At 41.7% G+C, this 27,625-nt stretch overlaps 3 protein-coding genes across 9 annotated transcripts in view; 1 reads left to right on the forward strand and 2 right to left on the reverse strand.

Annotated features, from left to right (window-relative positions):
* DZANK1 (double zinc ribbon and ankyrin repeat domains 1) overlaps positions 1 to 2,165 on the reverse strand; it is a 76,564-nt gene extending 74,399 nt beyond the window's left edge. For 2 of the 3 annotated variants that reach the window (XM_059036320.2, XM_067013783.1), the window contains exon 1: positions 1,674 to 1,999. The gene's annotated coding sequence lies outside the window, so the exon portion shown is untranslated. Of the gene's footprint in view, positions 1 to 1,673 lie in introns of all 3 variants that reach the window. The other variant, XM_059036319.2, reaches the window with a different exon arrangement.
* On the forward strand, positions 1,992 to 16,305 carry POLR3F (RNA polymerase III subunit F). 2 transcript variants are annotated; one of them, XM_059036321.2, is made up of 10 exons: positions 1,994 to 2,401; positions 3,679 to 3,796; positions 8,664 to 8,731; positions 9,093 to 9,113; positions 9,242 to 9,309; positions 10,644 to 10,756; positions 12,719 to 12,862; positions 13,082 to 13,189; positions 14,068 to 14,259; positions 15,432 to 16,305. In XM_059036321.2, exons 1-10 carry the CDS (start codon positions 2,340 to 2,342, stop codon positions 15,507 to 15,509), a joined length of 972 nt encoding a protein of 323 aa, XP_058892304.1. In that variant the 5' UTR covers positions 1,994 to 2,339; the 3' UTR covers positions 15,510 to 16,305. The 2 variants fall into 2 exon arrangements, with proteins under 2 accessions (XP_058892305.1, XP_058892304.1); XM_059036322.2 differs by lacking the exon at positions 9,093 to 9,113 and having other exon boundaries at positions 1,992 to 2,401.
* RBBP9 (RB binding protein 9, serine hydrolase) lies at positions 9,001 to 26,329 on the reverse strand. Of its 4 annotated transcripts, XM_067013784.1 has the most exons (7): positions 26,173 to 26,300; positions 24,952 to 24,994; positions 23,558 to 23,663; positions 20,518 to 20,603; positions 19,945 to 20,132; positions 16,373 to 16,490; positions 9,001 to 11,346 (listed from the first exon to the last, which is right to left on the reverse strand). In XM_067013784.1, the coding sequence occupies exons 1-6, from the start codon at positions 26,269 to 26,271 to the stop codon at positions 16,401 to 16,403; spliced, it is 612 nt and encodes a 203-aa protein (XP_066869885.1). In that variant the 5' UTR covers positions 26,272 to 26,300; the 3' UTR covers positions 9,001 to 11,346; positions 16,373 to 16,400. The 4 variants fall into 4 exon arrangements, with proteins under 4 accessions (XP_066869885.1, XP_066869887.1, XP_066869886.1 ...); XM_067013786.1 differs by lacking the exon at positions 16,373 to 16,490; XM_067013785.1 differs by lacking the exon at positions 9,001 to 11,346 and having other exon boundaries at positions 16,360 to 16,490.
* Positions 26,330 to 27,625: the final 1,296 nt, after the last annotated feature.

Below are 27,625 nucleotides of genomic sequence, written 5' to 3' on the forward strand. Positions count from 1 at the left end.
CATTTTTAATTGAAATAATTATTGTTTCAGCTGTATTTTTGCTGTTGAGATCTTGTGTGGGGTTTTGATTATCTAAATATTTACCTCACTTTGGGGGAAAAAGCATGAATGTATGGGATGGGGGAACAAACTTCTTTTATATGGGCAAATTAAGTGAACTCATCAGAGCAGAGACCATCACTGATGACCTGACCTGAGCAACCCCTGGATCATTACCACACTTTACTGCCACCTCTCTTGGTTTCAGGCAAGTCAGCACACAAGAGGAACAGAAGTAACTCTGTATGTAGCATGAAATGTTAATTTAGAGCCAACTCCTTTGGGAGAGCTCCAGGTTCAAAGCCCTGCAGTTGTCACCAATTGGTTCTTGCACGTGAAAGCTGCAAAAGAAACTTTAGAAGGATGGCAGAGGATCACGCCTCAGCCGGAAGAAAGCTGGCATGGATATAAACAGTGAGCAAAAAACACAAAAGTCTCCCACTCCATCTACTGTAGTTGTAAATAATTAAGTACAAGTATGGAGACCTTAGTGATCTTTTTCTTGAGGATGGGGGGGTTCATAATTATTAATACATAAAGGATTCAGGGGGGAAAAAAAACCACACCTTAATACAGCACCAATTTACATCTCTGATGGTCTGTTCAAATTTCAATGATAATGGATGCATAGGTTTTACTCAATTAAAATCTATATTAAAACTCGAATTTTATAGTGTACTTCTTGCACCCTCCACTATTATTTACAATTTTCCAAGTCCTTATATATTCTTATTTATCAATTTGTGATTGGGCATTTAGGCATTTACTAGTTTCTTTTTAGTTTTGGGTTTCGCTATTTTAAATAACGTTGCCCTGGGAATTCCCTGGCGGTCTAGTGGTTAGTACTCCGCGCTTTCACTGCAGGGGTCACAGGTTTCATCCCCAGTCGGGGAACTAAGATCCCACAAGTCTGCGGCACGACTAAAAAAAAAAAATTTAAATAAATAGGGCTTCCCTGGTGGCGCAGTGGTTGGGAGTCCGCCTGCCGATGCAGGGGACACGGGTTCGTGCCCCGGTCCGGGAAGATCCCACATGCCGCAGAGCGGCTGGGCCCGTGAGCCATGGCCGCTGAGCCTGCGCGTCCGGAGCCTGCGCTCCGCAATGGGAGAGGCCACAACAGTGAGAGGCCCGCGTACCACAAAAATAAATAAATAAATAAATAAATAAATAAATAAAAATAAATAATGTTGCCCTGAACATCTCTGTGGTTTGAGGTTTGTCACAGAATATAACTCAAAGGTGGGATAACTAAATTTAAGCAGTGAACTTAATGCCTGGTTGGACAGTTCCAGGTCGGAGGCTAAGAATTTAAATTGCAGATACAGATATAGATAGTGGAGCCACAGCCCCTACAGAAGGGATGGACTCCGGGGCTTGCCCATCCTCACACTTTCATTTAAGTGAGAGACAGTTAAAATAAAAACAGTTAAAAACTAGTTGAAAATAAAAACATTTGGGGAGGGAATAATTCATGCGGCGACTAGGAGCTGCCATTGGAAGGCTGCCAGTGGGTAGGCCAGTGGGCCCCGAGCGAAGAGGATCAATCAGTAGACCGATCCGTTAGGCCCAAATGTCAGTGTGGCGTCAACAGCATCCCCTACCCCTCAACCCCTCCATCCAGACTGCCCCCTCACCGCCCGCATCCGGAACCGCGTCTGGTCCTTGTCCCCGTCCTTCAGGTGCACCCAACGACGTCCGCTACCTCTCAGCTGGAGTGAGGACTGCCGTCCTCCTCCTCCTCCTCCGGCCACCGGGACCCGATTGGTAACCCCGGAGTACCTCTGCAGCCCCCACCCAGGCAGCCCAACGCTCACTGCCCTTCGCCCTCTCCTTCACAGAGGTCCGGGTTACCAAAGACGCTGCGAGCCGCGCCCCGTCACCTCAGAGTCGGGCAGGTGATTGGCAGGAACCCGGCTTCCTAGCAACTAGCCCCGCCCCAGCGCTTGGCCCGGAGACTGGTACCCGCCTCGAGCTCCTTTCGTCAAACTTCACCGTAGGCGACCGAGAAGTTGCCCTCACAGAGGTTGGAAAGTGCTACAAGGTGGCGTCCCAACTCAGAATAGGGGAACCAGGCTCGTTCGTCCGACAGGCACTGACATGCTGGAAAAACCAGAATAAGAATCTGTAGCGGCGCAGGCGCGGCTTGGCCACCTCAAGGCGACTGGCAAAGAAGGACCGCTTGCGACACGAGGAAGAAGGCCCATGGGCCAGCCGCAGTCTTCATAGGTTCCGGGGTTCCTCCGCTTGCTGTCTGGCTACCCGGTGCGTTTCTTCCCCCAGGGACCAGGACCTGCGCCCTCATGGCCGAGGTGAAGGTGAAGGTGCAGCCGCCCGACGCGGATCCGGTCGAAATCGAGAACAGGTAAATCAGTGAGGGAGAATCGTTTCCCGGCTCGGAAGCCCCCGCGAGGCGCTGGACCCCGTCTCCGGGACCCTCGCAAGTTCAGTGGACGCGCAGGGAGGGGATCGCGGGTGTTGGAACCCTCCTCCCATCCCCGGAAGACAGAACTCTTAATTTCGAAACGAGTCGGACAGTTTGCAAGATTGTGTAGCCGATCTTTCCCTGGTGCTGTTCGGGAAGCTCTACTGATGCGCTTCTTTCCCACATTAAGGTGATCCACGCTCAGAGTGAAGACTCGGCGTTTTCCCCGTAGTATTTGTGGATACACGTTCTGATCCAGGATCGCCCTTGTCAATAAGGGAACTCCCGTGGCAGAACGTTTAGCCGAAGTTAGGGTGCAGTTTTCTGTTATGAAGCAACATAAGCCAGATGGTTTTAGTGCAGTATTTAAGTGAAGATTCTAGGGCACCCAAAGCCTCTGCCGATTTTATATTCTCTACCGTGCACTGCAATTTTTAGGTTACCACATAGTTTTTTGTGGGTTTTTTTTTTTTTTGCGGTACGCGGGCCTCTCACTGTTGTGGCCTCTCCCGTTGCGGAGCACAGGGTCCGGACGCGCAGGCTCAGCGGCCATGGATCACCGGCCCAGCCGCTCCGCGGCATGTGTGATCTTCCTTGACCGGAGCACGAACCCGTGTCCCCTGCATCGGCAGGCGGACTCTCAACCACTGCGCCACCAGGGAAGCCCCCACATAGTTTTAAAGGACTCCAACTTTCTTAAACTATTATGAATAGCACATATGATGATCCTAGGACAAGATGAAAATTCGGGTTTATTTTTGTTTTTTAGGGATAATTCTAAAAGCAGGTCCCAGTTGTGGTGAATTGTCGTTACAAATTTTGACATCCCACCAGAAGTGTTTGATTTACCTTCTGCTCACAGACTTATGGCTATCCAAGGCACTGTATCTTCCCTTTGTCATACTTGTTCTGTCTGAGAAAACTGAAGCCTCAGCTTTAATATGTCTTTCTGTGTTTTCATTTGACTTTTGTTCTAATTTAAAGTTCATATGAATAGGGAAAAGAAGTGCTTCTCTTAAATACAATAAAAATGTAAACGTGTATTTCAAAAGCATCGTCCTCATTTTTAACATGCTTTGAATCAGAACCATTGTAGAAACCTAGATTATCTATCAGATGTGAAAAAAGGCACAATTCCAAATTGTTCTTGTATTTTTTCCCCTACCACCTCTTGAAATAGATAGAAACATGAATATCATTAATGCCTTTGTTCCTAGGATTATAGAATTATGTCACCAGTTCCCTCATGGAATCACAGACCAAGTAATTCAGAATGAAATGCCGCATATAGAAGCCCAGCAGCGGGCAGTGGCCATCAATAGACTGTTGTCCATGGTAAGGTGAATCCAACTAGTTCATGTAATTACTTAAATGTTGTGATTGTCATTACTTCCTGTTATGTAGTCATGAAACCATTCTCAAAAGTGTGTCAGGTTGTGACTGATAAGACTCCAAACCAGGAAACAGCTCAGACTGCCTGAATTAAGGAAAGAAGAAGTAATATGCATTTTACAAGACAAATGAAATACTTGTATTTTAACTGTTATATTTAGTAACTTAATTGTCACTAAGCTACATAATGGCACACAACTACCTATGGGCATAGTCTATTCACACCTTCTGTTTGCTTCTTACTGCTAGTAAAGGCAAATACATAGTAAAGGCTTTGGATCAAACACTTAAATAAGCTAGTATGAAGATTAAAAGACAAAAATGGAAAAATCAACTATAACTACAATAGACAGTTAAGGGATAAACATGTGATGATCTAGAAGAAATAGACAATCTGAACAGTCCAGTCACTAGTAGTAAAATTGAATTAGTAATCAAAAAACTCCCAGCAAACAAAAGTCCGGGACTGGATGGCTTCACAGGGGAGTTCTAGCAAACATATAAAGAAGAGCAAATACCAGTCCTTCTCAAACACTTCCAAAATATTGAAGAGGAGGAAACACTCCCAAATTTGTTCTGTGAGGCTCCCATTACTCTGATACCAAAACTAGACAAAGATACTACCAAAAAAAGAAAATTAGAGGCCAGTGTCTCCAATGAATATACATGTAGAAATCCTCAACAAAATATTAGCAAACCAAATTCAACAATATGCAAAAAGGATCATACACCATGACCAAATGGGATTTATTACAGGAAGGCAAAAATGGTTCAATATGCACAAATCAATCAGTGTAATACACCACAGTAACAAAAGGAAGGATAAAATTCACATGATCATCTCAATCAATGCAGAAAAAGCATTTGGCAAAATTCAACATCCATTCATGATAAAAACTCTTAGCACAGTTGGTATAGAGGGAACATATTTCAACATAATAAAAGCCTTTTATGACAGACCCACAGCTAACATATTCAGCTATTAGAACTAATGAATTCAGTAAAGTTGCAGGATCAAGATTAATATACAGAAATCTGTTGCTTTTCTATACACTAATAATGAACTATCAGAGGAAGCAAGAAAACAATCTTGTGTAAAAATCACATAAAAGGAATAAAATACCTAGGAAACTTAACCAAGGAGGTGAAAGACCTAACTTTGAAAATTATAAAACACTGATGAAGGAAATTGAAGGTGCTACAAAGAAATAGAAAGATATCCAATGTTCTTGGACTAGAGGAATTAATATTGTTAAAATGGGGACTTCCCTGGTGGTCCAGTGGTTAAGAATACGCACTTCCACTTCAGGGGGTGTGGGTTCAATTCCTGGTTGGGGATCTAAGATCCTGCATGCTGCGTGGTGTGGCCATAAAATAAGTAAATAAAAAATAAAGACTATATTAATATTGTTTAAATGTCCATATTATCCAAAGCAATCTACAGATCTAATGTGATCCTTATCAAAATACCCAGGACATTTTTCACAGAACTAGAATAAATAATACTAAAATGTATGTGTAGCCACAAAAGAGCCCGAATAGCCAAAGCAATCTTGAGGAAAAAAGAACAAAGCTGGAGGTGTCATGCTTCCTGACTTCAGACTATACTATAAAGCCACAGTAATCTAAACGGTATAGTTCTGTCACAAAAAGAGATACATAGATCAATGGAACAGAATAGAGAGCCCAGAAATAAACCCGTTCACTTATGGTCAATTAATCTAAGACAAAGGAATCAACAGTATACAATGGGGAAAAGAGTCTCTTCAACAAGTGGTGCTAGGAAAAATGGACAGCTACATATAAAAAATGAAATTAGGACTTTTTCTCACACATATATAAAAATAAACTCAAAAAGGATTAAAGACTTAACTGTAAGACAGGAAACCGTAAAACTCCTGGAAGAAAACACAGGCAGAACACTGACAAAAATTGTAGCAACACTTTTAGAGAAATGCAAATCAAAACAACAATGAAATATCACCTCACACCTGTCAGAGTGACTATCATAAAAAAGACCACAAACAACAAATGGTGAGGATGTGGAGAAAAGGGAATCCTTGTATACTGTTGGTGGGAATGTAAATTGATGACACCACTGTGGAAAATAGTATGGAGGTTCCTCAAAATACTAAAAATAGAACTACCATATGATCCAGCAGTTCCACTCCTGGGTATATGTCTAAAGAAAATGAAAACACTAATTCAAAAAGATATATGAGGGCTTCCCTGGTGGCGCAGTGGTTGAGAGTCCGCCTGCCGATGCAGGAGACACAGGTTCGTGCCCTGGTCTGGGAGGATCCCACGTGCCGCGGAGCAGCTGGGCCCGTGGGCCATGGCCGCTGGGCCTGCGCGTCCGGAGCCTGTGCTCCGCCACGGGAGAGGCCGCAGCGGTGGGAGGCCCGCGTACCGCAAAAAAAAAAAAAAAAAAAAAAAAAGATATATGCACCCAAATGTTCATAGCAACATTATTTACAATAACCAAGATATGGAAGCAACCTAAGTGTCCATCAACAGATAAATGGGTAAAGAAGATGTGGTACATATATACAATGGAATATTACTCAGCCATAAAAAGAACAAAATGATACCCTTTGCAGCAACATGGTTGGACCTAAAGATTATACTAAGTGAAGTAAGTCAGACAGAGAAAGACAAATACACATATGATATCACTTATATGTGGAATCTAAAAAGTAAACAAAGGAATGAATATAACAAAACAGACTCACAGATATAGAGAACAAACTAGTGGTTACCAGTGGGGAGAGGGAGGGGCAAGATAAGGGTATGGGATTAAAAGGTACAAACTACTATGTATAAAATAAATTGGCTACAAGGATATATTGTACAGCACAGGGAATATAATCAATATTTTATAATAACTTTAAATGGAGTATAATCTATAAATATGAGATCACTATGTTGTACATCTGAAACTAATATAATACTGTAACTCAACTATACTTCAGTTTAAAAAAAAAAGCAGTGTACCAGATTGCTGAACGCTGTTCTAGCCAAAGGAAAAAAGGAGTGTTGGTTTTTTCTAGTGAATTCATCATTGTGAAGGTCTTCAGCTCCAGGATGGATAGAGCAAGGGATGCTGGGAAGTGGGGCAATTAAAAATGTTTTTGTTCTCAGACCCTCCCTTTTAGCCTTTTCTTTCTGTCTGAAAATTATGCTCAGCACCTCACTCTCTTTCACCACCTCTGCAACCCCACCTATTGCCAATTCTGTCGGCTACAGGCTGTAGGCAGTGGTAGAGCTACTGAAGAATTTTAAGCAAGGGAGTAATTATTAATAAATCACGAGTGTTGCTGATTTTAGCTCTTAAACAATTCTCAAATCTGTTCCACCGTTTCCATTCCTACCACCCCTGCATGTGTTCAGGCTCTTGGCTTTTACTTGGACTATTACAGTGCATCTTAACGGGCTTTCCTGGCTCCATGTGCCTCAGAGCAACCAGCCTGCTCTGTCTTAAATACAGATCTGACCAAGTCACTTTCCCACCAAAAACCCTTCTCTCAACTCTAGAGATTCAAGTCCACTCTTCTGGGTTTACCACACTGAGCCCCTCCCTTCTGAACCCACCTCATCTCCCTCCACCCCTCCAACTCAAAAGTTAGTTTTCAGAAGGAACAGATGGTTTTTGGTTCTCTAGCAAATCATGCTGTTTCATGCCTCAGTTCCTTTGCTCATGCTATCTTCCCTGCTTAGCAGGCCCTTTCTCCCTTTCCTCACAGACTGACTCCTCATTATTCTCAAGACTCATCTCTGCTGTCGACTCCAGGGATCCTCACTGACCCACCAGGCTGGGCCAAAGATGCTTCTCTGAGAGGCCGTCCCACCCTTTACTTAGCTCTGTCTTAATGCCAACCCAATGGTATTGAAGTCAGCAGTGTAATTCTCTTTCAGAATCCATGTTTATCCCCCACCAAACATATATCACAGTACAGGTGTTCAGTAAATGTTCATAGGCTGAGATGAACAACTGAATGGAGCCTCCAAATTGGGCTTTGTGGTTTGAGGGAGGGAGGGAAAGTATTGCTGTTCATCCATATATCAATCTAATTCCAAGTCATGGGTCTGCCTAGCCTTAACTCGTGGGAATGGGGCTTCTCTTAGCCGTGCTTCCCTGAACTGCCAGAAGCCCAGTGGTACAGCCATCTGGGTTCTCCTAAGTTCAGACCCAAGGAAATGCAGGAGCATGGCACGCATGCTTTGTTTTACTTGTAACTTGTATAAAAACAGAACTACTACAGGCCTTTTATTCATTGGCTGACCTTTCTGCCTAATTTTCATGTAACACTACAGAAATCACACATATCAGTAAATATTACTATTAACATTGTAAATTTCATTTAATCATTGTATCATAGAATATTTTTGCATGAATAGCCTTTATTTGAACTTTTTTAGACAAATTACATTTTACTATATTTATTTATATTATATATATTTATTGAATTTATTTGAATTAAGTATGGATTTTTATTTATTATTCTAAAGCTGCTTGTTTAAAATTCTTTACACATTGATCATATGACCAAGCCAGGATCTGACATATAGAAAATTGTTAGGTATTAATATTTGGGGAAATGGCAAGATAAAGAGCTAAGTTTTAAAAAGTACCTCACATGTGACATGTAGGAAAAAACTTAAGTACTCAAGTGAAGAACTGGCAACTATGGGAGGTAGGCTATTTTCGTCCATGTAAAATATTGAAGACTGCATTAATGTTTGTCATTGGATTTGATATATCTCCAAAATAATTCACTGTTATTTTCTTTTTTAAAAAAAACAACTTTAGGGTCAGCTGGATCTCTTAAGGAGCAATACAGGCCTTCTGTATAGAATAAAGGAGTCTCAGAATGCTGGGTAAGCACCTAATTTTTTATTTTAAGAAAATTTTAATATTATAAAATTAATATATGTTTTGGGAAAAAGAGTCAGTACAGAATTGCATCATGTAAACCTGGCCCGTGTATCATCTCACCTCCCACATGTGTTCCATTTCCCAGAGATAGCTGCTGTTAATATTTTGGCATATATCCTTTCTTATAGGTATATATAAATACATATAGATGATTATATATTTATATACCATATATTTATATATAATCTCTCTTTTTTTTTTCTCTTATTTTAACAAAAATGGGATCATGATATCCATACTGTTTTGCAACTTGTTTTTTTTCACTTATTATATCTTGGACATCTTTTCATTTGGTACATACAGCCCTGTCTCATTCTTTTTAAGGTAAGCCCTTCTTTTGGTAAATAAGTCAATGTGATGACCTTGTCTGCTCATTCATTTAAGAAGTCTTGTAGATTATTAGATTATCCTGTACCTCTTTGCCTTTTTAATTCTACTTTATTTCCCTGCAGTAAAATGAAAGGATCAGATAACCAGGAAAAGCTAGTATATCAAATCATAGAGGATGCAGGAAATAAAGGTAAGCATGGAGAGGAACACAGAAACAACATTGTCTTTAGGACCAGATAGTGGGGACTGAGATCCTGGCTTCCCAGGGTATAGATCAGTCAGTTCATTATGCTGCCGTTTGTTAAAAGGAGAAGAAAATACAACACACACACACATATATATATATATAACAATATATAATGTACATACATTTGAAGGACACCCAGGAGTGATACTGTTGTTGCCTCAGGGAGATAGGAACTAGATGGCTGTGGGCAGGGATGGAAAGAGACTTCTGAATTCTGGACCATATGAATATATTATCTATTCAAAATAAATAAATTAAACTTAAGAGGTTTTTTTTGTTAATCCTTACTTGCTAAATTTTGGAAGGCTTCGTTTCTTCCTTTTATCTATAAATTGTGGATAATAACATCTCTCTGGTTTTTGCAAAAACCCAAGGGACATCTAGTGCAGTGTGGCAGTGTCTGGTGTAGCTCCCTCAACAGCTATTTAGTTCATCTCCTGTTGCCCTTAAAGAACTTTATTGAAATTGCTGTTATTACAATTTAAGATCTGTTTGAGTCATTGATATTAGCTTTAACAATTATGATGTAATCTGAAGTCATATAATTTTTATGTGTTGGGAAGTTAAATTAACATTTTAAAAATAAATATGAAGAAGTCATTCTCTATTTTTAAAAAATCTTCCTATCTTATTATGCCTTCTTGTTGGGAAGAAAATACAGCAAAATGTTTTTACATAAATTCCTTTTATACATATAACACATATTTCCTTCTTTGAAAGAAAAATCATAGCTTTCTGCACAGGCTTTTAGTGACTATGGGAACTGTAATCTTTCTATTTTCCAAATATAGTGCTGTATAAATAATGGATATACATGCACACAGATGCTCTCATAAAGTGTTTTTTGCTCTCTTGACAAGGGTGGCAGCCAACCCAGATCCAAACTTAAGTTTGTTTTTCACATATACAATCTAAAGTGATATTTAAAGAAAAAAAGAGGTTGGGATGTAGGGGGGCATGGAAAAGGCAATATATGTTAATTCAGTGACATTCAAGGTTTTTCTTCCATTACAAAAATGTCCTTTTCATATGATTTTTAAAAGGTGCCACACTGGCATTCCAAGAAATTTCCAGTTAGAAAATAGAACATATAACTTATGTATTGTTTTGCATATTTTTGTTACTTTATCTGAGACTCTTACCCCTAATTCATTTTTCCTATAGCTATGCTCTAGGAATATATACATATTTTACTAGATTTATAATGAGATATAAGCAATGGGAAAAGAAACACACATCCTATAGTGTTCAACTTATTTTACTTTACTTTCTTATAGGAATATGGAGCAGAGATATCCGATACAAAAGCAACTTGCCATTAACAGAAATTAACAAAATTCTAAAGAATTTGGAAAGTAAAAAGCTAATTAAAGCTGTTAAGTCTGTGGCAGTGAGTAACCATCTCTTTTCTTCCCCTGAATGTTCACTGTACATATATTGCTCCAAGTATATTTCAGGTTTTTATTCTTTAAGCTATGTCATGATTTAAAACAACTGGTCAAAAAAGATTTTTAAAATTTTAGCTCATATCGGATGGTTTGGAGGTGCTGCTTTAGATATGTCCCTGCCAGTTAACTCTTAAAGTCTTACCCACTCAAAAATCTAAAACTACTTTACTCTCTTCAGTAAAGAATTTTGGGGATCACGAACATTTTTCCTCGATTTTGTAGTATGTAAGATAATTTATTTCAACCTGGTGTATGAGATTACCCATTCCACAAATACCCGTCGTGCATTTGCTATGTGCTGGGCACTGTTCTGGGGCTTGGAATACGTTAGTGAGCAAGTCACAGAAAGTTCTCTGCCCTGGCCCTGGTGGAGCATCTGTTCCAGCGCATGGTATTTCTCCTCCTCCTCTTGCCAGCCACCCCGTCACATCCTCCAGGGGCTCCAGGATCCAGAGCTGGCTCCAGCAGACACATTGCTGACTTCACTGATTGAGGCATCAGAGGAGCTGGGGTACTCCTAGATTAAAGTGTTCTTGAACACAAAATTCAGCAAATAAGAATTTGATAGTCATCAGTGGTTTTATTTATCGATGGTATTTATGTCCTACCACTCTCTCTTCTAGTATATTATTTCTCTTCCACATTTTTATTGGATAATTTCAAGTGTATACAAAAGTATAGGAAATAACAAAATGAATCCCCATGTACCCATGCCTAGCTTCATTTTGCCAATCATGCTCTACATCTTTATTTTTAGTAGCAGCTTTATTGAGATTTAATTCAGTGGGTTTTAGTATATTCAGAGTTCTGCAGTCACCACACTGTTCTAATTTTTTAAATTTTATCTTTTTAATGTTGCTGTGTTTTGTTTTGGGTTTTTTTGGCCATGCCGTGTGGCTTGTGGGATCTTAGTTCCCTGACCAGGGAATTGAACCTGGGCCAAGACAATGACAGCACCGAGTCCTAACCACTGGACTGCCAGGGAACTACCAATATGTGGTCTTTAGTGTCTGGCTTCTTTCACTTAGCATGATGTTTTCAAAGTTTCAGACTAAAGTAGTATTAGATTGTAACCCAAAGTATAAAATAAATATTCATGAGAACATACTAATATGTTTGAATAAATAAATCAATAGGCAAAAATAGACAAGTCTTCATGCAGAAGAATTCCAAATAATTTGTGTAGACTCTTCATCCTCAAGGAAGTAGAGTGAACTCCCAGTCTTTAAGTGTGGACTGTGCGTGGTGCCTTCCTTCCACATATGGAAAGGGCAGGACAAAAAAGTAACTTTACAGTGGAGAAAACTGAGAAACACTACCTCAAACCAGGTGATGGATTTACAATGTCAAGGCTGATAAGTTATATTGATGACAATCAGTCATCATTTAGTGATGATCAAGTACCCTTGATATGACATGATGAGAAGGGTACTTTACCTCTGTGGTCTTTTCTCCAGTCTACTTGGACAAATCCCAATTAAAGGACATCCTACAGAATTTTTTGCCGGTAATTCTAAAAAATGGCAAATTCACCAATAACAAGGAAAGTCTGAGAAACTGTCACAACAAAAATTTGCCTCATGTATAATAAATGTGTAACAATATGATATTCTGGATAGGATCCTGGACCATTAAAATGACATTAGGTAAAAATGAAGGGAATCTGAATATAGACTTTATAATTAATATTGACCTGTCAATATTGTTTCATTAGCTGTAACAGATGTACTCTGGTAATGTCAGGTGTTAGTACTAGAGGAAGCTGAGCACAAGGTCCCATCTTCACAATAATTCTGTAAATCCCAAACTGCTCTGAAATATGAAGCTTTGGGGGTTTTTAAGTCTTAGTTTTGGAAGACTATTTTGTTACCTTTTAACCATCTACTGTGCGTGTTTTTTCCTAGGCCTCAAAAAAGAAGGTGTACATGCTTTATAACCTGCAGCCAGACCGCTCTGTGACCGGTGGAGCCTGGTACAGTGACCAGGATTTTGAATCTGAATTTGTAGAGGTGCTTAACCAACAGTGTTTTAAATTCCTACAAACCAAGGTGAGGCATAATTGAGGAAACATCACTCCAAGTATAATTTGTTTAAGTTTCTTCATAAGGAATGTTTAATCTTGTGTATCATATCTTATAGGAATTGAAAACATTGAAATTGGTCATTTTTACTAAACAAAATATGTCCTGTTGTTGTTCTCACTCTATATGAATTGTATTCAGAAGGCACCCGTATTCTTCCTGAAATTTACGTTTCTACCCTTATAGGCAGAAACAGCACGAGAAAGCAAACAGAATCCAATGATACAAAGAAATAGTTCATTTGCTTCATCACATGAAGTGTGGAAGTATATCTGTGAATTGGGGATCAGTAAGGTTGGAACTCGGTTTCTAATTTTCATCTTATTTTTAAAAACTTATTCTTCATCATAGGGATATAGTTTACAATGTATTGCAAACACAGCTGACCCAGACCCTTTTTTCTGGTGATACCCATGTACATTCTGCAGAACCCACTTTGAGGAAGTACTGTCCTAAGGCAGTCAGGCAACAGTGGTCATTGCCGTCGGGCACTTTCTGAACTGTATGTACCTGAGCTTGGGCTACAGAGCAGCAGAGTGGAGGCCTGGCAGTGCTTTTCACTACCAGATTCAAAAGTCTGTTCTGACAAGTTCTTGATTCTCTTGGGGACATTTCCATGTATGTGCCAAACATCCATCATCATAGCAGTTGTCATTTATTGGTATTTTCCTACTTATGAGATGTTAGTGGCATTGTCAGCACATTCTCTGAAGATCTGTACAGACACACTGTGTTTGATGCTTTTCATCATCAGAGAAGAAGCTGAAGTGGCCGCTTGGACAAGTCATTTTCATTTCCTGGGCTCCAGATCTCTTTCATAAAAAAACAGGAATTTGGACTATTTGATGTCTAAAATATCTTTCTGCTCAAGCATTTTATAAATCTCCATCAAATTCTTGCCAAAGAAATGTTACAAGATGTCTAGATTTTCCTTGGGAGGGTGAAGACATCAGCAAGTGTCAAGCTCAGTGCGAGCTCAGAGCCCTGCCCCTGGCATTTGAGGGTCTGTGCTCACTTGGGCCATTATTCAGCCTCTTTGTGCCTTCATTTACTCTCGAGCATAATCCTTCCCCATTTCACCAAGGAATTGTGGCCTTTTACGTTTTTTAACACCCTCCAAAAGGATGTCTCCTTGTCCTTTTTGGGTCCTTTCTAATGTATCCCTTTTGTAGGTTGAGTTGTCCATGGAGGACATTGAGACCATCTTAAATACACTCATCTATGATGGGAAAGTGGAGATGACTATCATCGCTGCAAAAGAAGGCACCGTAGGCAGTGTGGACGGACACATGAAACTGTACAGGGCAGTCAATCCGATCATCCCGCCCACGGGATTGGTCCGGGCCCCCTGCGGACTCTGCCCGGTGAGTTACAATGGCTTCCCTTTACACTTCACTGCCACGAAGTGCAGATGCCACATAATGTATTGATACCAGCAAGCACACCCTAGTTTTCTCAAACTCAGGGTTGACCAAGAACTGCTGAAACCTCCATGTAACCTTGATGACAGAGGTTTAATGAACATATCACCTTGTATTCTTTCTTAGGATAACCATGTTAAGGAAATTTGTTTTCTGCTCTCGGCCCCCAAATGGACATTTTTTTTTCTTTTTGGCTGCACTGCACGGCATGTGGAATCTTAGTTCCCCGACCAGGGATCGAACCTGTACCCCCTGCAGTGGAAGCGTGGAGTCTTGACCACTGGACCACCAGGGAAGCCCCCAGATGGACGATTTTTGATGAGGGCTAATCATTTCACCTCAGTAGGGAGGGACATGAGATTTGTTGAGAACCTACTATGGGCCAGACATGTTCTTGAAGATTTCTGTGGTCTCATTTAATCCTTGTTATGTGCCTTGGAGCTAGTGGTGTTACTTCAAGTGTGAGGGAACTCAGGCTGAGGGCAACCTAAGCATTCAGCTGAGACTTGACAACCAGGACTCACACACAGAGGTGATATGCTTTCCCTTGAGGCCCGCCCCACACTCTTCATTCTTTTGTTCCCAGATAGTCTCTGAAAGCCACCTGTGTGCTGCAGGCACCGTGCCAGCGCTTGTGGCATTTATATTCTTGGGCCGTTAGTCCGCGTTTTATTGTCTACATGCCTAAGCTCTCTATGTCCTGGTTTCAACTCCTAGAAAAAAGGCTAACCTGTTGGGAGTTCTATTTAGCACCCTTCACAAAAAGGAATGTGGCTAAACATGAAACATTTGGTTAGTTAAGATTAAGTCATTTTTGTGTATATCTCTCCCTTCCTGGACTCTTGTTACCTGCCTTCTACCCAGCGGGTAGGTGGATATGGTTGGCTTAGTGCTACAGTGAAAGTGATCACAGAGCAGGTCCTCTTCCAGTATGTTCTTATTTACAGTCCTAACCTCTTTCAATTTTAAAGTTTTGTTTTTAATATTGCTTTAAATAAATGGTTGAGTCTTGGCTATTTTGTTAGAATTTTGTTGTAGTTGATATTTAAGACATTACCTATAATGTAATAATTTTAAAACTTCAGTTTGAATATAACCTTTTTTCTTTTTTAAAGGTTTTTGACGACTGCCATGAAGGTGGTGAGATTTCACCATCTAACTGTATTTACATGACAGAGTGGCTCGAATTTTAATAGAGAGCTATGAACTTTACTGACATTTTGCAAATGAAGTTACTTTGGGAACAAATAATTTGATTCATGATGGAACATCAAATTCCCTTGAAAGCAAACTTAAAGATACAAACTTGCTGCTATGAAAAAAAAGTTTTTAATCTATGAAGACTAAATTTACATTGGTCGAGTAGGCAACAGGACATGAAACAGGTAAGGTTAGTAGTGAAATCCATTCTTCCATAAGTAAAATACTTTGAACTCCTGGAAGACCACCTTCTGAAGCTTTCAAGACTTTTTGATGATTCACGGGAAAAGAAGCAAATATGTTCATATTCACCAAGTACTGTGATAATGGCTAGAGCTTTAAAATGCCTGTTTTAAAGTTACTTATTAAGGTCTTCATTGGGAACTTTTTATATATGACCCAGTGTCACCATTTCTGTTTTGTTTTCTCAGCGGTTTCATTGAGAAGAAATGAAAAGTGGTGAGGCAGGAATAGCAGGGGAGAACGCAGACTTGGGGCATGAGTGGGGGACACAGTGGAACATCCCTTTTCTACACACTATTGATGCCTTTTATGTCCAAAATATTCTTTCAGAGGAATGTGCCTCTGTACTTACCTCAAACCCAAATGATGCTGTTGTCAAGCTTATCTTTTTAGCGCATACATATTAATTACTCTCATCCTAAATGGAATATTTTCACTGGTTCTTCTTTGTTAAAGTCTTACAAGTTTCACTCTGTGGCTCAATTGTATTATTTGCTAGAATTTTCCCCTAGATTCTTATTTAACTAAAATTAAAACTAAAAAGAATCCATTGCCCTCCATTCACTTTATTGGGCGGGGGGGGGGGGGGCGATTATCATTCTTCTTTTCTTACCCTGTTTTAGATTTTTTTCCATATTGTTCTAAAATTCATGGTGTAATAGGTCTAAACGAAGCAGGAAGCCATTATAATTGTCCTCAGTTCTAATGGCACTTTCAGTCCCAATCTTCAGCTAAACAGAAAACAATAGGTTACTTGATGTATTGTTACACGGAAGTTAGCTATAGGTCTTTTTAGGATCTCAGCTGTCATATTTTCACTTTGTAGCGCCACTTAAAAGTTTCTGTGTCCAGGCCAAAAGTGGGGGACTGAGGGAAAGGAAAGCTCTGCTGGGGCCCGAGTTCAAACACCAGGTTTGGAGAACCAACACAAGGGTTATTTTGAGATAAACAGTAAAATAAAATTCAGCTCAGTATCCAATTTTTAAGAACCAGATAAATTCTGTGGCCAGCTGTACAGAATTAGCATTTGATGACACTGGTGCGTTGAAACAAAGATCATTTCAAGTACTAGATGTGTAAGATCCAGAAGAATCTGGGAGCCTGAAACTACAGAGGGTTTCTGATCCATTCTCAGTTAAGAGCTGGAATGCTAAGAACAATATCTGCCCTTCCTGGGACCTGGCCTGTCACAGGGGCGCTCGTCTTATTTAATGACAAAACTGAGCTTGGAGGAGACTTAGAAGTGGAACGAAGGAAGCAGTTTGTGTTTTAAATACAGACTTTGTACTATATCTTGATAGCCAGAGATTTTTAAGTTTACAATCAGTGGCTAAAACAAAAGTATTCCTTGCCTACCAGAATAAAGAGCTCCTATAAACTTTTTTCCCTTAGCATGTTTTTCATTCTGAATATTAACTAAAGAAGGATAGAGACAATTATTTTAAATTAAAAAAAATTTTTTTTTTTTTTAGCTGCGTTGGGTCTGTTGCTGCATGCGGGCTTTCTCTAGTTGCAGCGAGTGGGGGCTACTCTTCGTTGTGGTGCGCGGGCTTCTCATTGTGGTGGCTTCTTTGTTGCGGAGCATGGGCTCTAGGCACGTGGGCTTCAGTAGTTGTGGCACGCGGGCTCTAGCACGCAGGCTCAGTAGTTGTGGCCCACGTGCTCAGTAGTTGTGGATCGCGGGCTCTAGAGCGCAGGCTCAGTAGCTGTGGCGCACGGCCTTAGTTGCTCCGCGGCATGTAGGATCTTCCCAGACCAGGGCTCGAACCCGTGTCCCCTGCACTGGCAGGCAGCTTCTTAACTACTGAGCCACTAGGGAAGCCCCGAGACAACAATTTTAAAATACAGCACCTCTGTTTATCATTAAATGGATATTTACCCTACAGGAGTAAATTTTGACCAAGACAAATTGTGGTGCTCTAGACTCACGACAACACCAAAAAATCAAATTGTAAGTGAAGTCCTAACCTGACACTTGATTTCCATTTAGTGTAAGGTGTTTTGCTCACCGGAAAATAGATATTCCCTAGAGTCTATCAAGGCCCCTCTCTGCTTTATAAAGATCTGTAGAGAGTCAAACAGAATCATGAAAGGCCATGATTTGACCGTTTAAATGAATAGTCTATGTGGGGTTCTTCCTTGAAATTCCTCTGATCTCTCAGTTTGGTGATAAGTAGGTTTTATAGGATCATAATTTTTATGTTGATCAACTAAGCAAACTAGTCAAACAAAAGTAATGTCAGGTTGAGTCACTTCTACGTTGGTGGTGGGTGAAGGAAGCATGTAACACGCACTCTAGCGCAGTGCTGTCCAATAGAACCTTCTATCAGGATGGAAATGCTCTATATCTGTGTCCAGTAAGGAAGCCACTAGTCAGCCATGGCTGGTGAGCACCTGAACCGTGGCTTCTGTGAATGAAGAACTGAACGTTTTCTTTGCTGGCACCCTGTGGTTACTGGTTACCGTACTATCAGCCCAACTCAACCATCGTATGCCTCTATATTCAAGTTATTTTTATAGGAATGAAGAATATCAAATTATTTCTCAATTGTATATATTTGGTTTTTTCTACAAAGGAAGAGGACAATAAAGTATTATGAACTGTTATTTGTATAAGTTTGTAAATTTTTTTAAGAAAGGACTTCAGAAAACAAGGCAGAGAATACGGAGAACAATGACTACTTCCAAATAATTCAAATAGAATCAGGCTTTGATTATAGGCTTGGTCAAATCAATCCTAAACAGCTTCTCTAAGAAAAGTATTCAATGGATTTATCTACTTTGTTTTTCACTAACTTGTCAAATAAACTGTTTTTAATCTTTATTTTTAATTATAAAAGACACGTGCACAAACTCAAATAATCCCCAGGTATATAATGTAAAAAGGAGACATCCACCACACCATAACTACCAAAATTCCCATCCCCTAAGATAATTGCTGCTAAAAATTTGGAGAATCTCTCCTGATATTTTTTGAGCACATTTAGAAATCAAAAGCCTTTTCAGGTTCAAATGATGGCTTTGAATTTTCGTTAGGTGAACAGTGTGGGAATTCACATTATTGCAGCAAATATCAGGTGTGAATTTACTGGAAATAGTTTTGAGATGTTACGTGGGGATAATAATAGACAAAAAACGTTGGAAAATGAAACAGGGTTTTTTTGAGGAAGTATGATTAGAAGAAAAATCATGGAATGATGCTGAAAGAGATTTAAAGGACCATGGAAATTAAAAGGTAGAACACTTAACAACAAAATTTGAGATATGGAAAGATCATTTTAAAAAATATTTAAGACTTTGTAACAAAATCCAAACTGTTCCCATGATTTCATCCTTTGACGTCATGTCTATTTCTCAGGCTTTTCTCAAGCTCTAAAGCACTGGCTAAGTGAATACTTAACAGCAGAGGTCACACATGGATGTCTTGGACTTTGTGTCTTGCCGTGTTTGCAAATTTTTTATTTACACTGTAGTTGCCAACTAACATAACCCATATGTCTGTGGACTGAATGTAATTCATGTACATGTGGATTATATATACATACACTTATGGTCCCTAAATACAAAAGTGTATTAATTTCTTTCCTTGAAAATCAGAAAACTGGCAATGCCTTGCCAAATTCCCACATGGCAACAATCGAGACAGGGCCCAGCAGGAGTTCTCCCCGTCACCCTAATGCTCGCCAGTCTGGTCTTAGACCGATCCCTGCCTGACCCTGCAGACCCCTGCCTCAGCCTCCTTGTGTGTCACTCTCTCAACGTGTTCAGGACATGTTATGCTGCAACTCCTACAGCATAACATGAAACCTGTTTAGTTTTAATCTGGACCAGGGATCAGGAAACCTGGGTTTCGTTTCTGCCTTACTCCCTTTGGATAGGTAAGGGTGGTGAAGCTGTCCCATGCCCCTATCAAATGGGAAAAATACTGTTTTAGGTCAGAGCAATTTGAGGAGATGTAGATTCTATGGAAGACGAAAATACTGTTTGTAATTTAGTTTGAACATTGAAACGTGTGTTTTTTGGACCTTAATTTGATCTGGTTTGCATGCCTGTTATTCATGTGATAATAGATGATTGTCATCTGTTAATAACCTGATCGTGGCCCTACTCCCATGTTGTTATACAGAACAGCAGGAACGACCCTGGCTATCCTGGCACTTCCAGCATGGACTTGACCACACTAACCAGTTCATGAAACTCCGTGTTCTGGAAATGGCCACGGTCAGTGAATCTGTACAATTTGGCTTCCAACCTGTTGGCCACTTCTTGTTGTTCCTTCCAAGGAAGGAAAGGATCGTCGGTGGAGCCAAACTGCACAATGTGAGGGCAGTTGGCTTTGATCTTCTCCCACTGCCAGGGGCGGCTGAAGTATCCTATGAGAAGAACACACAACCTCTCAGTGTCGTGGATACTTTCCATTCTCACCACTCTAGTGAGGACCACGGCAGAGACGCAGAAAATCAGAGCCCAAGTGTGAGTTAGAAGCCCTTCTTCAGTTTTCAGATCCGTAGGGCTTGATACCATAGCTACTGGTGAAGGGGGAGGATAGGGCTCGGGTTCAGTTCTAGACTATGGGTTAGATAGTGGCTCACTGCCCTCTCTAAGTGCCTAACTTACACCTAAAGATGGGTGGTAAATATTCGTCACGTGCTGTTAGATTTTGTGTTAGCCTGTCGGAAGACAGTGCTGTTTTACTACCTGAGCGTGCAGCCCCGTGGCTACAGGAAGGGCTCTTCCGGTTTCTGCCTTCAGACTTACCGCTTGCCCGTTCATTGTCATCCCCCAGGTCAGACGTGTACGCAGACACTAACACGATAGCACACACCCGGTGGGTCTCTGCGTACCTGGAGCGAGAGGAATGGTGTAGCTGATGTTTAACGTTAAATCTGGTCCCAGAAAGTCAGTAAGCCACCCAAAACTCATTTGATTTAGCTTACAGAAAGCACGTGCTGTAGGCTGCTGAGGTTAGTGTAAAAAAGAGCAAGGAAAATGCAGAAATATGAGCCTGGTGGTTAAGCACCTCACCTGGGCTACCTGAGTTTCTACTCTGTTTTCAAGGTAGTGCAAACCTTTTCCGTAATTCTTTCTGAATAAACATAAAAAGTGTTATTATTCCCTTTGAAGTGTGCATTCATCGGCATTACTTGGTTGGTTAACATGTGGATTCCCAGGCTCAGCCCAGAGCATCTGATTCAGAGGATTGTGAGTGAGGCACAGGAATCTGCATTCTAAGGCGTGACACCTCCCCAACCCAAGTGACAGATGCAAGTGGTCTGTGACTGTACCATCCCAGAACTGTGCCTCTCTCACACACTCTTGTTTGCGTTGTCTTACCTCTGTCCCCCAAGGGCATCCCTCAAGGGCAGGTCTGAGCCTTCTCGATTTTTTGTGACCCTGTTCCCTAGAACAGTGCCCGGCAAACAGACACTCAGCTAACTGTAGACGGTTCCCTCACTGAGCAGAGGCCAAGGCTAAGGAGTGACCTAGAAAGGTAAGAGCTCTAGGAGGCCTTGGTGCCAGGCAAGATTTAGGGTTGGTATTTTGTTCTTGTGCCTAAACTTTTTCTCCAATCTTTTGCTTTGAAAAATGTCAAACTTACCGAAAAGTGAGAACAACAAGCACCCAGATTCGTTAATTTTGCAACAGTTCACCCCTAAATACTTTAGCACGTAGCCCCAAGAACACGGCTGTGCTCTTATGTAACGACAGTCTCATTCTTGCACCTAATAAATTTAGCACCAAGACAGTAACATTACCTGGATTCACTTTTCCCTAGTTGTACCAAACTGTTCTTTAAAACATCTTTTCAATCCTAGATCTGGTCAAAGATCACGCGTTTGGTTTCATGACTCTTCAATCACTTTTAAATTTGTTTTAAATGAGATTGATGACTTTTAAGAATTTGAGGCCCATTTTCTTGTACGTTATCCCCTAAACTGAACTTGTTTCCTCATGATTAGGCTGAGGTGAAACATTTTTGGCAAGACCATTATGTAGGCAATGTTGTGTCCTTCCCACTCCTCCACAACGATGGGCACACGATGCCAGTTTGTCCCATTACTGCTGAGACTGTCAGATTCCCTAGGGTGATACCCCTCAGATCCCTCCACTGTAAAGACAAAATTCCCCCTTGTGATTAATAAGTAACCGTGGGGTAGTCCTCTGTATCCTGTTCCCCTATGATCTTAGGCCCCATGGCTTTAGCATCTGGTTTTCTCCTTGCCTACCTTAACTTTAGAAGTTAATTTTTAGAAGGTTCCTGACAATCCTACAATAAATTTCAGGAGTCTTTAAAAGAAGCCACATCATTATTAGCCAGCGGCCTGAGAAAAATTCAGTTGGCCTTGGGTTAGCACAGATTTCAGCATAAAGGGCTTTCTTCATTTTCCAGACAACCCCTGGCAGCTTATAAACACTATGTACCATAATTCTGTAGGTCCACATTGGAAAGCATTATTCTCGTAGCTTCCACAGGTATGGCTGAAAGGTTATGGAACTTGGTAAGATTTCTCTGACAGTCGATTCACGTGACATCCTGAGGGGCTGCTGGGGACAAGAAGCCACACAAAAACCATAATCCTGGGACTTCCCTGGTGGCGCAATGGTTAAGAATCCACTTGCCAATGCAGGGGACACGGGTTCGAGCCCTGGTCCGGGAAGATCCCACATGCCCCAGAGCAACTAAGCCTGTGTGCCACAACTACTGAGCCCAAGTGCCACAACTACTGAAGCCCACGCACAACTACTGAAGCCCACGCGCCCAGAGCCCGTGCTCTGCAACGAGAAGCCACTGCAATGAGAAGCCCGCGCACCGCTACGAACACCCAACACAGCCAAAAATTAATTAATTAATTAAAAAAAAAAAAACACACCATAATCCTTTGCCATCTAGCCTCGCAAATACAGAGGAAACCCAACCCTAACAGGCTATTCAGCCAGCTCCATCCTTACACTCCAAGCCTTATAAGCCTGCAGGGTGACGTTCTAATGGGGAGCAGCAAGGAGGCGCCCATGACCCCTGGGGGCTGGGGCTGGCCAGGGGGGTGGGGGGTGGAGGGCTGTGCAGGTAACAGCCTCCACCCTCCAACGGGGAGTTAGCAGCGCCTACCATATGCCAGACACTGCCAGGCACCGGGGTTTCGTGTCAGAGTGAACAAAGCCCCACCCTCATGGGGCTTACATTTGACTGGCAGGAGACAGACAAGAAATGAATAGGACGTCAGGTGGTGAAAAGTGCTACAGATAATAAGGGGGTCATAAGATATAAAGGGGGTAGGATTCAGTGGGGTGAGGCTGCTGTTTCATGTGGAGTGATTACAGAAGGCCTCACTGAAAGGGGAGGTGGAGCAGAGACCTAGAGAGGAGAAGGCCATGCAGACGTCTGGGGACAGAGAGTCCAGGTAGAACAGCAGCAAGCACAGGCCTAAGGAAGGCACATGCTCAGCGTGTTCAAGACACTGCACTGAGGTCTGTAAACCAGGCTGGGGGCAGCGAAGGGGAGACGGCAGAGATGACACAGGGGGCGGGGGGCTTAAAGGCCGAGAAGTTCTTCTGAGGGTGACAGGAGCTGCTGGGGTTTGGAGGCACTTGTGTTTTAAAAGGGTCACTGTATCCCACTAAGAGCGAAGTATCTTTTTAATCCACTAACCAAACCAGGAAGGAATTAGGACAGATCATGTTACCACTCACTGTCTCCTCTGCAGTGTAAACTTAAGATGTGCACGAAGTATTTCCCAAGCAAGCTTGACTGGAGCCCACAGGGGTAAGGGGGATGGTGACAATTCAATAAGGACCACACCTCATGGCTGCAATGGCCCCAGAACTGTGGCCTATGATGATGGTCTCCTCGTCACAGTGCAGCTCCGTCTCCATGAAGGGCAGCCAGATGCTCTCTCGAGCTGTGACTAAGGTTCAGGGAAAAGAAAGAGTCCGTCACTCAACAGGGACAGTCTCAGTCCAACGCTGCCCAACTTTCTAACAGAGGACCATTCAGCAAACCGCAGGATCACAATGGGGGATGGGGCTGTTTTAATAGGGTCAAAGTTTTGTGTGTTGCTATCTGAAAGACTCAAATCTGTAGTTTTGGTAAATAGTTTTGTTTTTATTTTTTAGCATTTTCTTGAAAGGAGATACTAAGGAAATAAAATATAACTCTGAAGTTTAATGTAAACTTTCCAACTTAAAAACAAAAATCCTGGGCTTCCCTGGTGGCGCAGTGGTTGAGAGTCCGCCTGCCGATGCGGGAGACACGGGTTCGTGCCCTGGTCCGGGAGGATCCCGCGTGCCGCGGAGCGGCTGGGCCCGTGAGCCGTGGCCGCTGGGCCTGCGCGTCCGCAGCCTGTGCTCCGCGGCGGGAGAGGCCACAACAGTGAGAGGCCCGCATACCGCAAAAAAAAAAAAAAAAAAAAAAAAAAAAAAAAAAAAAAACAAAAATCCTCTTGACAATATTGTCTCTCAAGTTCATGTCATATATATTCTTTCTTCCCAAAAAGGAAATTCCTGAGACAAGTCATACGCACTCAGAACAAAAGTGGCCACGTTACATTTTCTAATATTAGGATCTCATAGAGATGCTGTAAGTTTTGTCATACCTCTGCCTCAAATGAAACACCCATAAATTTTGTCTGAAAATCTTTGACTTATAGAAGGGAAAATCCGTTGCTTACAAAGTTTGAAATTAAATTCTTCCGAGCCCAGGTGCTCTTCTTGATCCTTACTAGAATTTTCTATCATGTTTTTCGGTTTGCACCCTCCTCCCCCAAATACTTGCCATCATTCACTCTGAGGTACGTATTCCCTTGGGCTTCTCTGCTAGGATATTCCTCTTCTCTACCGCAAAATGAAAAGATCAAAACCCAACAAGAGGAGGCCTTTTAAAGACACATTTTAAAAACTTATGGGGGGCTTCCCTGGTGGCTCGGTGGTTAAGAATCTGCCTGCCAATGCAGGGGACACGGGTTCGAGCCCTGGTCTAGGAAGATCCCACATGCCGCGGAGCAAATAAGCCCGTGAGCCACAACTACTGAGCCTGCGCTCCACAACGGGAGACGCCGTGACAGTGAGAGGCCCACGCACCGCGATGAAGAGTGGCCCCCGCTCTCTGCAACTGGAGAAAGCCCTTGCACTGAAACGAAGACCCTACACAGCCAAAAATAAATTAATTAATTAAAAAAAAAAAAAAAAAAAACTTACTTGGGTCAGGCATGTTTTTAGCCAAACACTGGAAACCAGGTATCTACGATATGAGGGGGAGAAAAAAGCTATAATAAAGAGCTTAATTACAACTAATACTTTGCTAATAAGAAATAAGACACCTGATATGAGCTTTATCAATTCAATAAGTAGTTGTTTATATCATGAAATGAAGTGGGGTAAGTGCTACAGGATTACATATGAATATACATTCCCTCCTCATAAACTCCACCTGTCTGTAGTTCTCTACCTAGCCAGCTCTGCAGATCTCTTCATATGTGCAACTGCACATGTACATTTCTCACCGCTGGTACATACGTATAGAGAGGGCATAATAGATTCTAGACAAACTGACCTGGAGCCAATCAGACTATGCTCCAGGGAGTAGGTAAAATGTGGTACATAAACGTGGTACAGAAAGTTGGAGATCCAATCCTCTTGGACGCTGCAGCCCTGACCTTTTGGTTTGTAGCTCTAGCCACGGCTCTCAGCCACAAGCCTGGAATTTTATTCTAGAGACCCACTCTAGAGCTCGGCAACTCAGGAAACAGTCTTATTGCCTAGTTATGGAAGAAGGTTTAAAAAAAAAAAAAATCAAGATGCACAAGACAGCGGCAGTTAGATGCCATTTTTATAAAGCTCACAAAGAGGCCAAATTTAACAATATATTGCTTAAAGGATACATACATAAGTTGAAAAGTACATTCATTTTTTTAAATTAATTTTTAAAAGCGAAACGAATTTTTAAAATTTCATATGGCAGGGAAACGGGATGCAGGGACATACAGGTGGCTCTGAAAGTACTGATAATGTTCTAGATTTCAGTTTGGTGAGGGACCCTCAAGTATTGGTTACATTATGCTTTATAATGTACGTACGTGTTACATACATCCTTTGTAAATATCAATATTACATATTAAAATGTTTAAAAATCCGAGACAGAGCAGAGAAGACAGATGTAGAATTATCTGGGAGTCCCAGATCTGAACCCGCAGGAGATACGGGGAGCGGGCTCGGTCTCCAGTTTCTAGAGGTGGAGCTTGTACTCTGAGACCCGAGAAGAGCCCTCCTGGCTGTTTCAGCAGCCGAACTTCCTCCACTGCTTATAGAGTCTAAGACGGGGTTCCCAGCAGGGCTCTGCACAAGGGGGTGGGAGCGGGGAGCCCTCCGGCCTCTCCCGCGCCAGGCCGACCTCCCAATGCAGCGAGGCGCGTCTCCTACCTGCTCCAGCCTCCTCTTCACCCAGCCGTACCAGCCATGGGTGGCCACATCCCCGCCCCCGTTCCCGGGGACGATCACCGCCCTGCACGGCGGCGCCATGAATGCAGCCGACCTGAGACGCTCAGAGCGCGTGCGCGACCGGGGAGCCTGCCCGTGACATTATGGGAATTGTAGTTCCGGGGCGCCAAGAGCGCACCCACTGAGCTTGTGCTTCCCTATTGCTTACGGCAGACGCAGACAAACCTTGCGGGTTTCCAGCAGTTCACTTGCCTCTTACTGGCGCTTCCATTCCCCCCCTCCTTATTTGGGACAGACTGTGACATGCCCAGAATGTGTTATCTCTTACCTAGACTAACTGATATTTGTATAGAAAAGTATGTTTTAGTTTCAAACAAGCAGAACACAAGCCGTTTTCTTTGTTGAGGACTCCTGATTTCAAAATCGTTCTTAATAGAATAGTCAATATCAGCCAATAACGGTCAATACCAGCGCGGCATGGCAAAAAACAAAACAAAAAACAAAAAGAAAATTAGGACTCAAACCCTAGTTCTTAAAAAAAGAAAAAAAAAAAAAAAGTTTTGCTGAAACCCTTCGGGGCATTTCCGGGTTTGGGGGGGAGGGGCATGAGCCACCCATTACCTTGAACAGCCCTTAAATAAACCTTTCTCTGCCCTAAACTCTGACGTTTCAATATTGTTTGGCCTCGCTCTGCGTCAGGCACATGAACCTGTGTTCACTAGCATATCTAGGGGTCCGTATATCCAAAACAGTGAATGGTTCATCCTGGTTTTGGTACTTAATCCCTTTCAGCGTGTGTTGTAGGTCAGCGGCTGCAGTGGCTCATGACTTGATCCTTATAGAACTGGATGGCAGACAACATTCTTTGTTTTACACTCTCTATGTGTTTGTGCATCTGTATGCCTTCATGGATGTAATCGCAAAGGTCTTCACCTCTTGTTGTAAGAGTGTGAAATGGTTTACTAACTTTAGAGAGTTCTAACAAATTCGATTATTACATCTTTTAAAGAAGCTTTGTTCTCATTGCCTCTTGCCATATTAATTATTTTAAGCTGGTTATTTTCTAAGAAACAGCAGATGTGGAAAAACTCTTAGCCAAGTAGGAATTATCCTTTTTTAAGACACATTTACATTTGTAAGGGAAATCTCCATTTGTAGGTTGTCTCCCTCTCTGTACTAGGAAGAGGATGACCACATCTCTATCAAGTTATCAGTGGAGAAGGCAGTGACTTAAATTTGATCAACAACCTTACCCTTGTTTACTGAGCTTTTCCTGGTGACTTCCCATAACTGACTCCCCACCCTCAATATCCTCTTTTGTCTTTAGCTGAGGATGGTTTTTAAGGTGAGGACTTAAAACATTTTGGCAAGTTACTCATTTTCCCTAGGTCTCTCCCATGTTTCATTTTCTCCTGTTAATCTGTCTCATGTCTAT

The sequence above is a fragment of the Kogia breviceps genome, chromosome 14 (assembly GCF_026419965.1).
Source record: "Kogia breviceps isolate mKogBre1 chromosome 14, mKogBre1 haplotype 1, whole genome shotgun sequence".
NCBI lineage: Eukaryota > Metazoa > Chordata > Mammalia > Artiodactyla > Physeteridae > Kogia > Kogia breviceps.

What these genes read in the sequence shown, in the direction of transcription:
- POLR3F (XM_059036321.2), top strand. Translation starts at nt 2,340, where the DNA reads ATGGCCGAGGTGAAGGTGAAGGTGCAGCCGCCCGACGCGGATCCGGTC. An exon ending in AAGGAGTCTCAGAATGCTGG is followed by an intron (nt 8,732 to 9,092) that starts GTAAGCACCTAA and finishes TGGTACATACAG; the next exon opens with CCCTGTCTCATTCTTTTTAA. An exon ending in AGAGGATGCAGGAAATAAAG is followed by an intron (nt 9,310 to 10,643) that starts GTAAGCATGGAG and finishes ACTTTCTTATAG; the next exon opens with GAATATGGAGCAGAGATATC.
- RBBP9 (XM_067013784.1), bottom strand. Translation starts at nt 26,271, where the DNA reads ATGGCGCCGCCGTGCAGGGCGGTGATCGTCCCCGGGAACGGGGGCGGG. An exon ending in TGAAGAGGAGGCTGGAGCAG is followed by an intron (nt 24,995 to 26,172) that starts GTAGGAGACGCG and finishes CTCATATCGTAG; the next exon opens with ATACCTGGTTTCCAGTGTTT. An exon ending in GGGGCCATTGCAGCCATGAG is followed by an intron (nt 20,604 to 23,557) that starts GTGTGGTCCTTA and finishes CTCTCGCTCCAG; the next exon opens with GTACGCAGAGACCCACCGGG.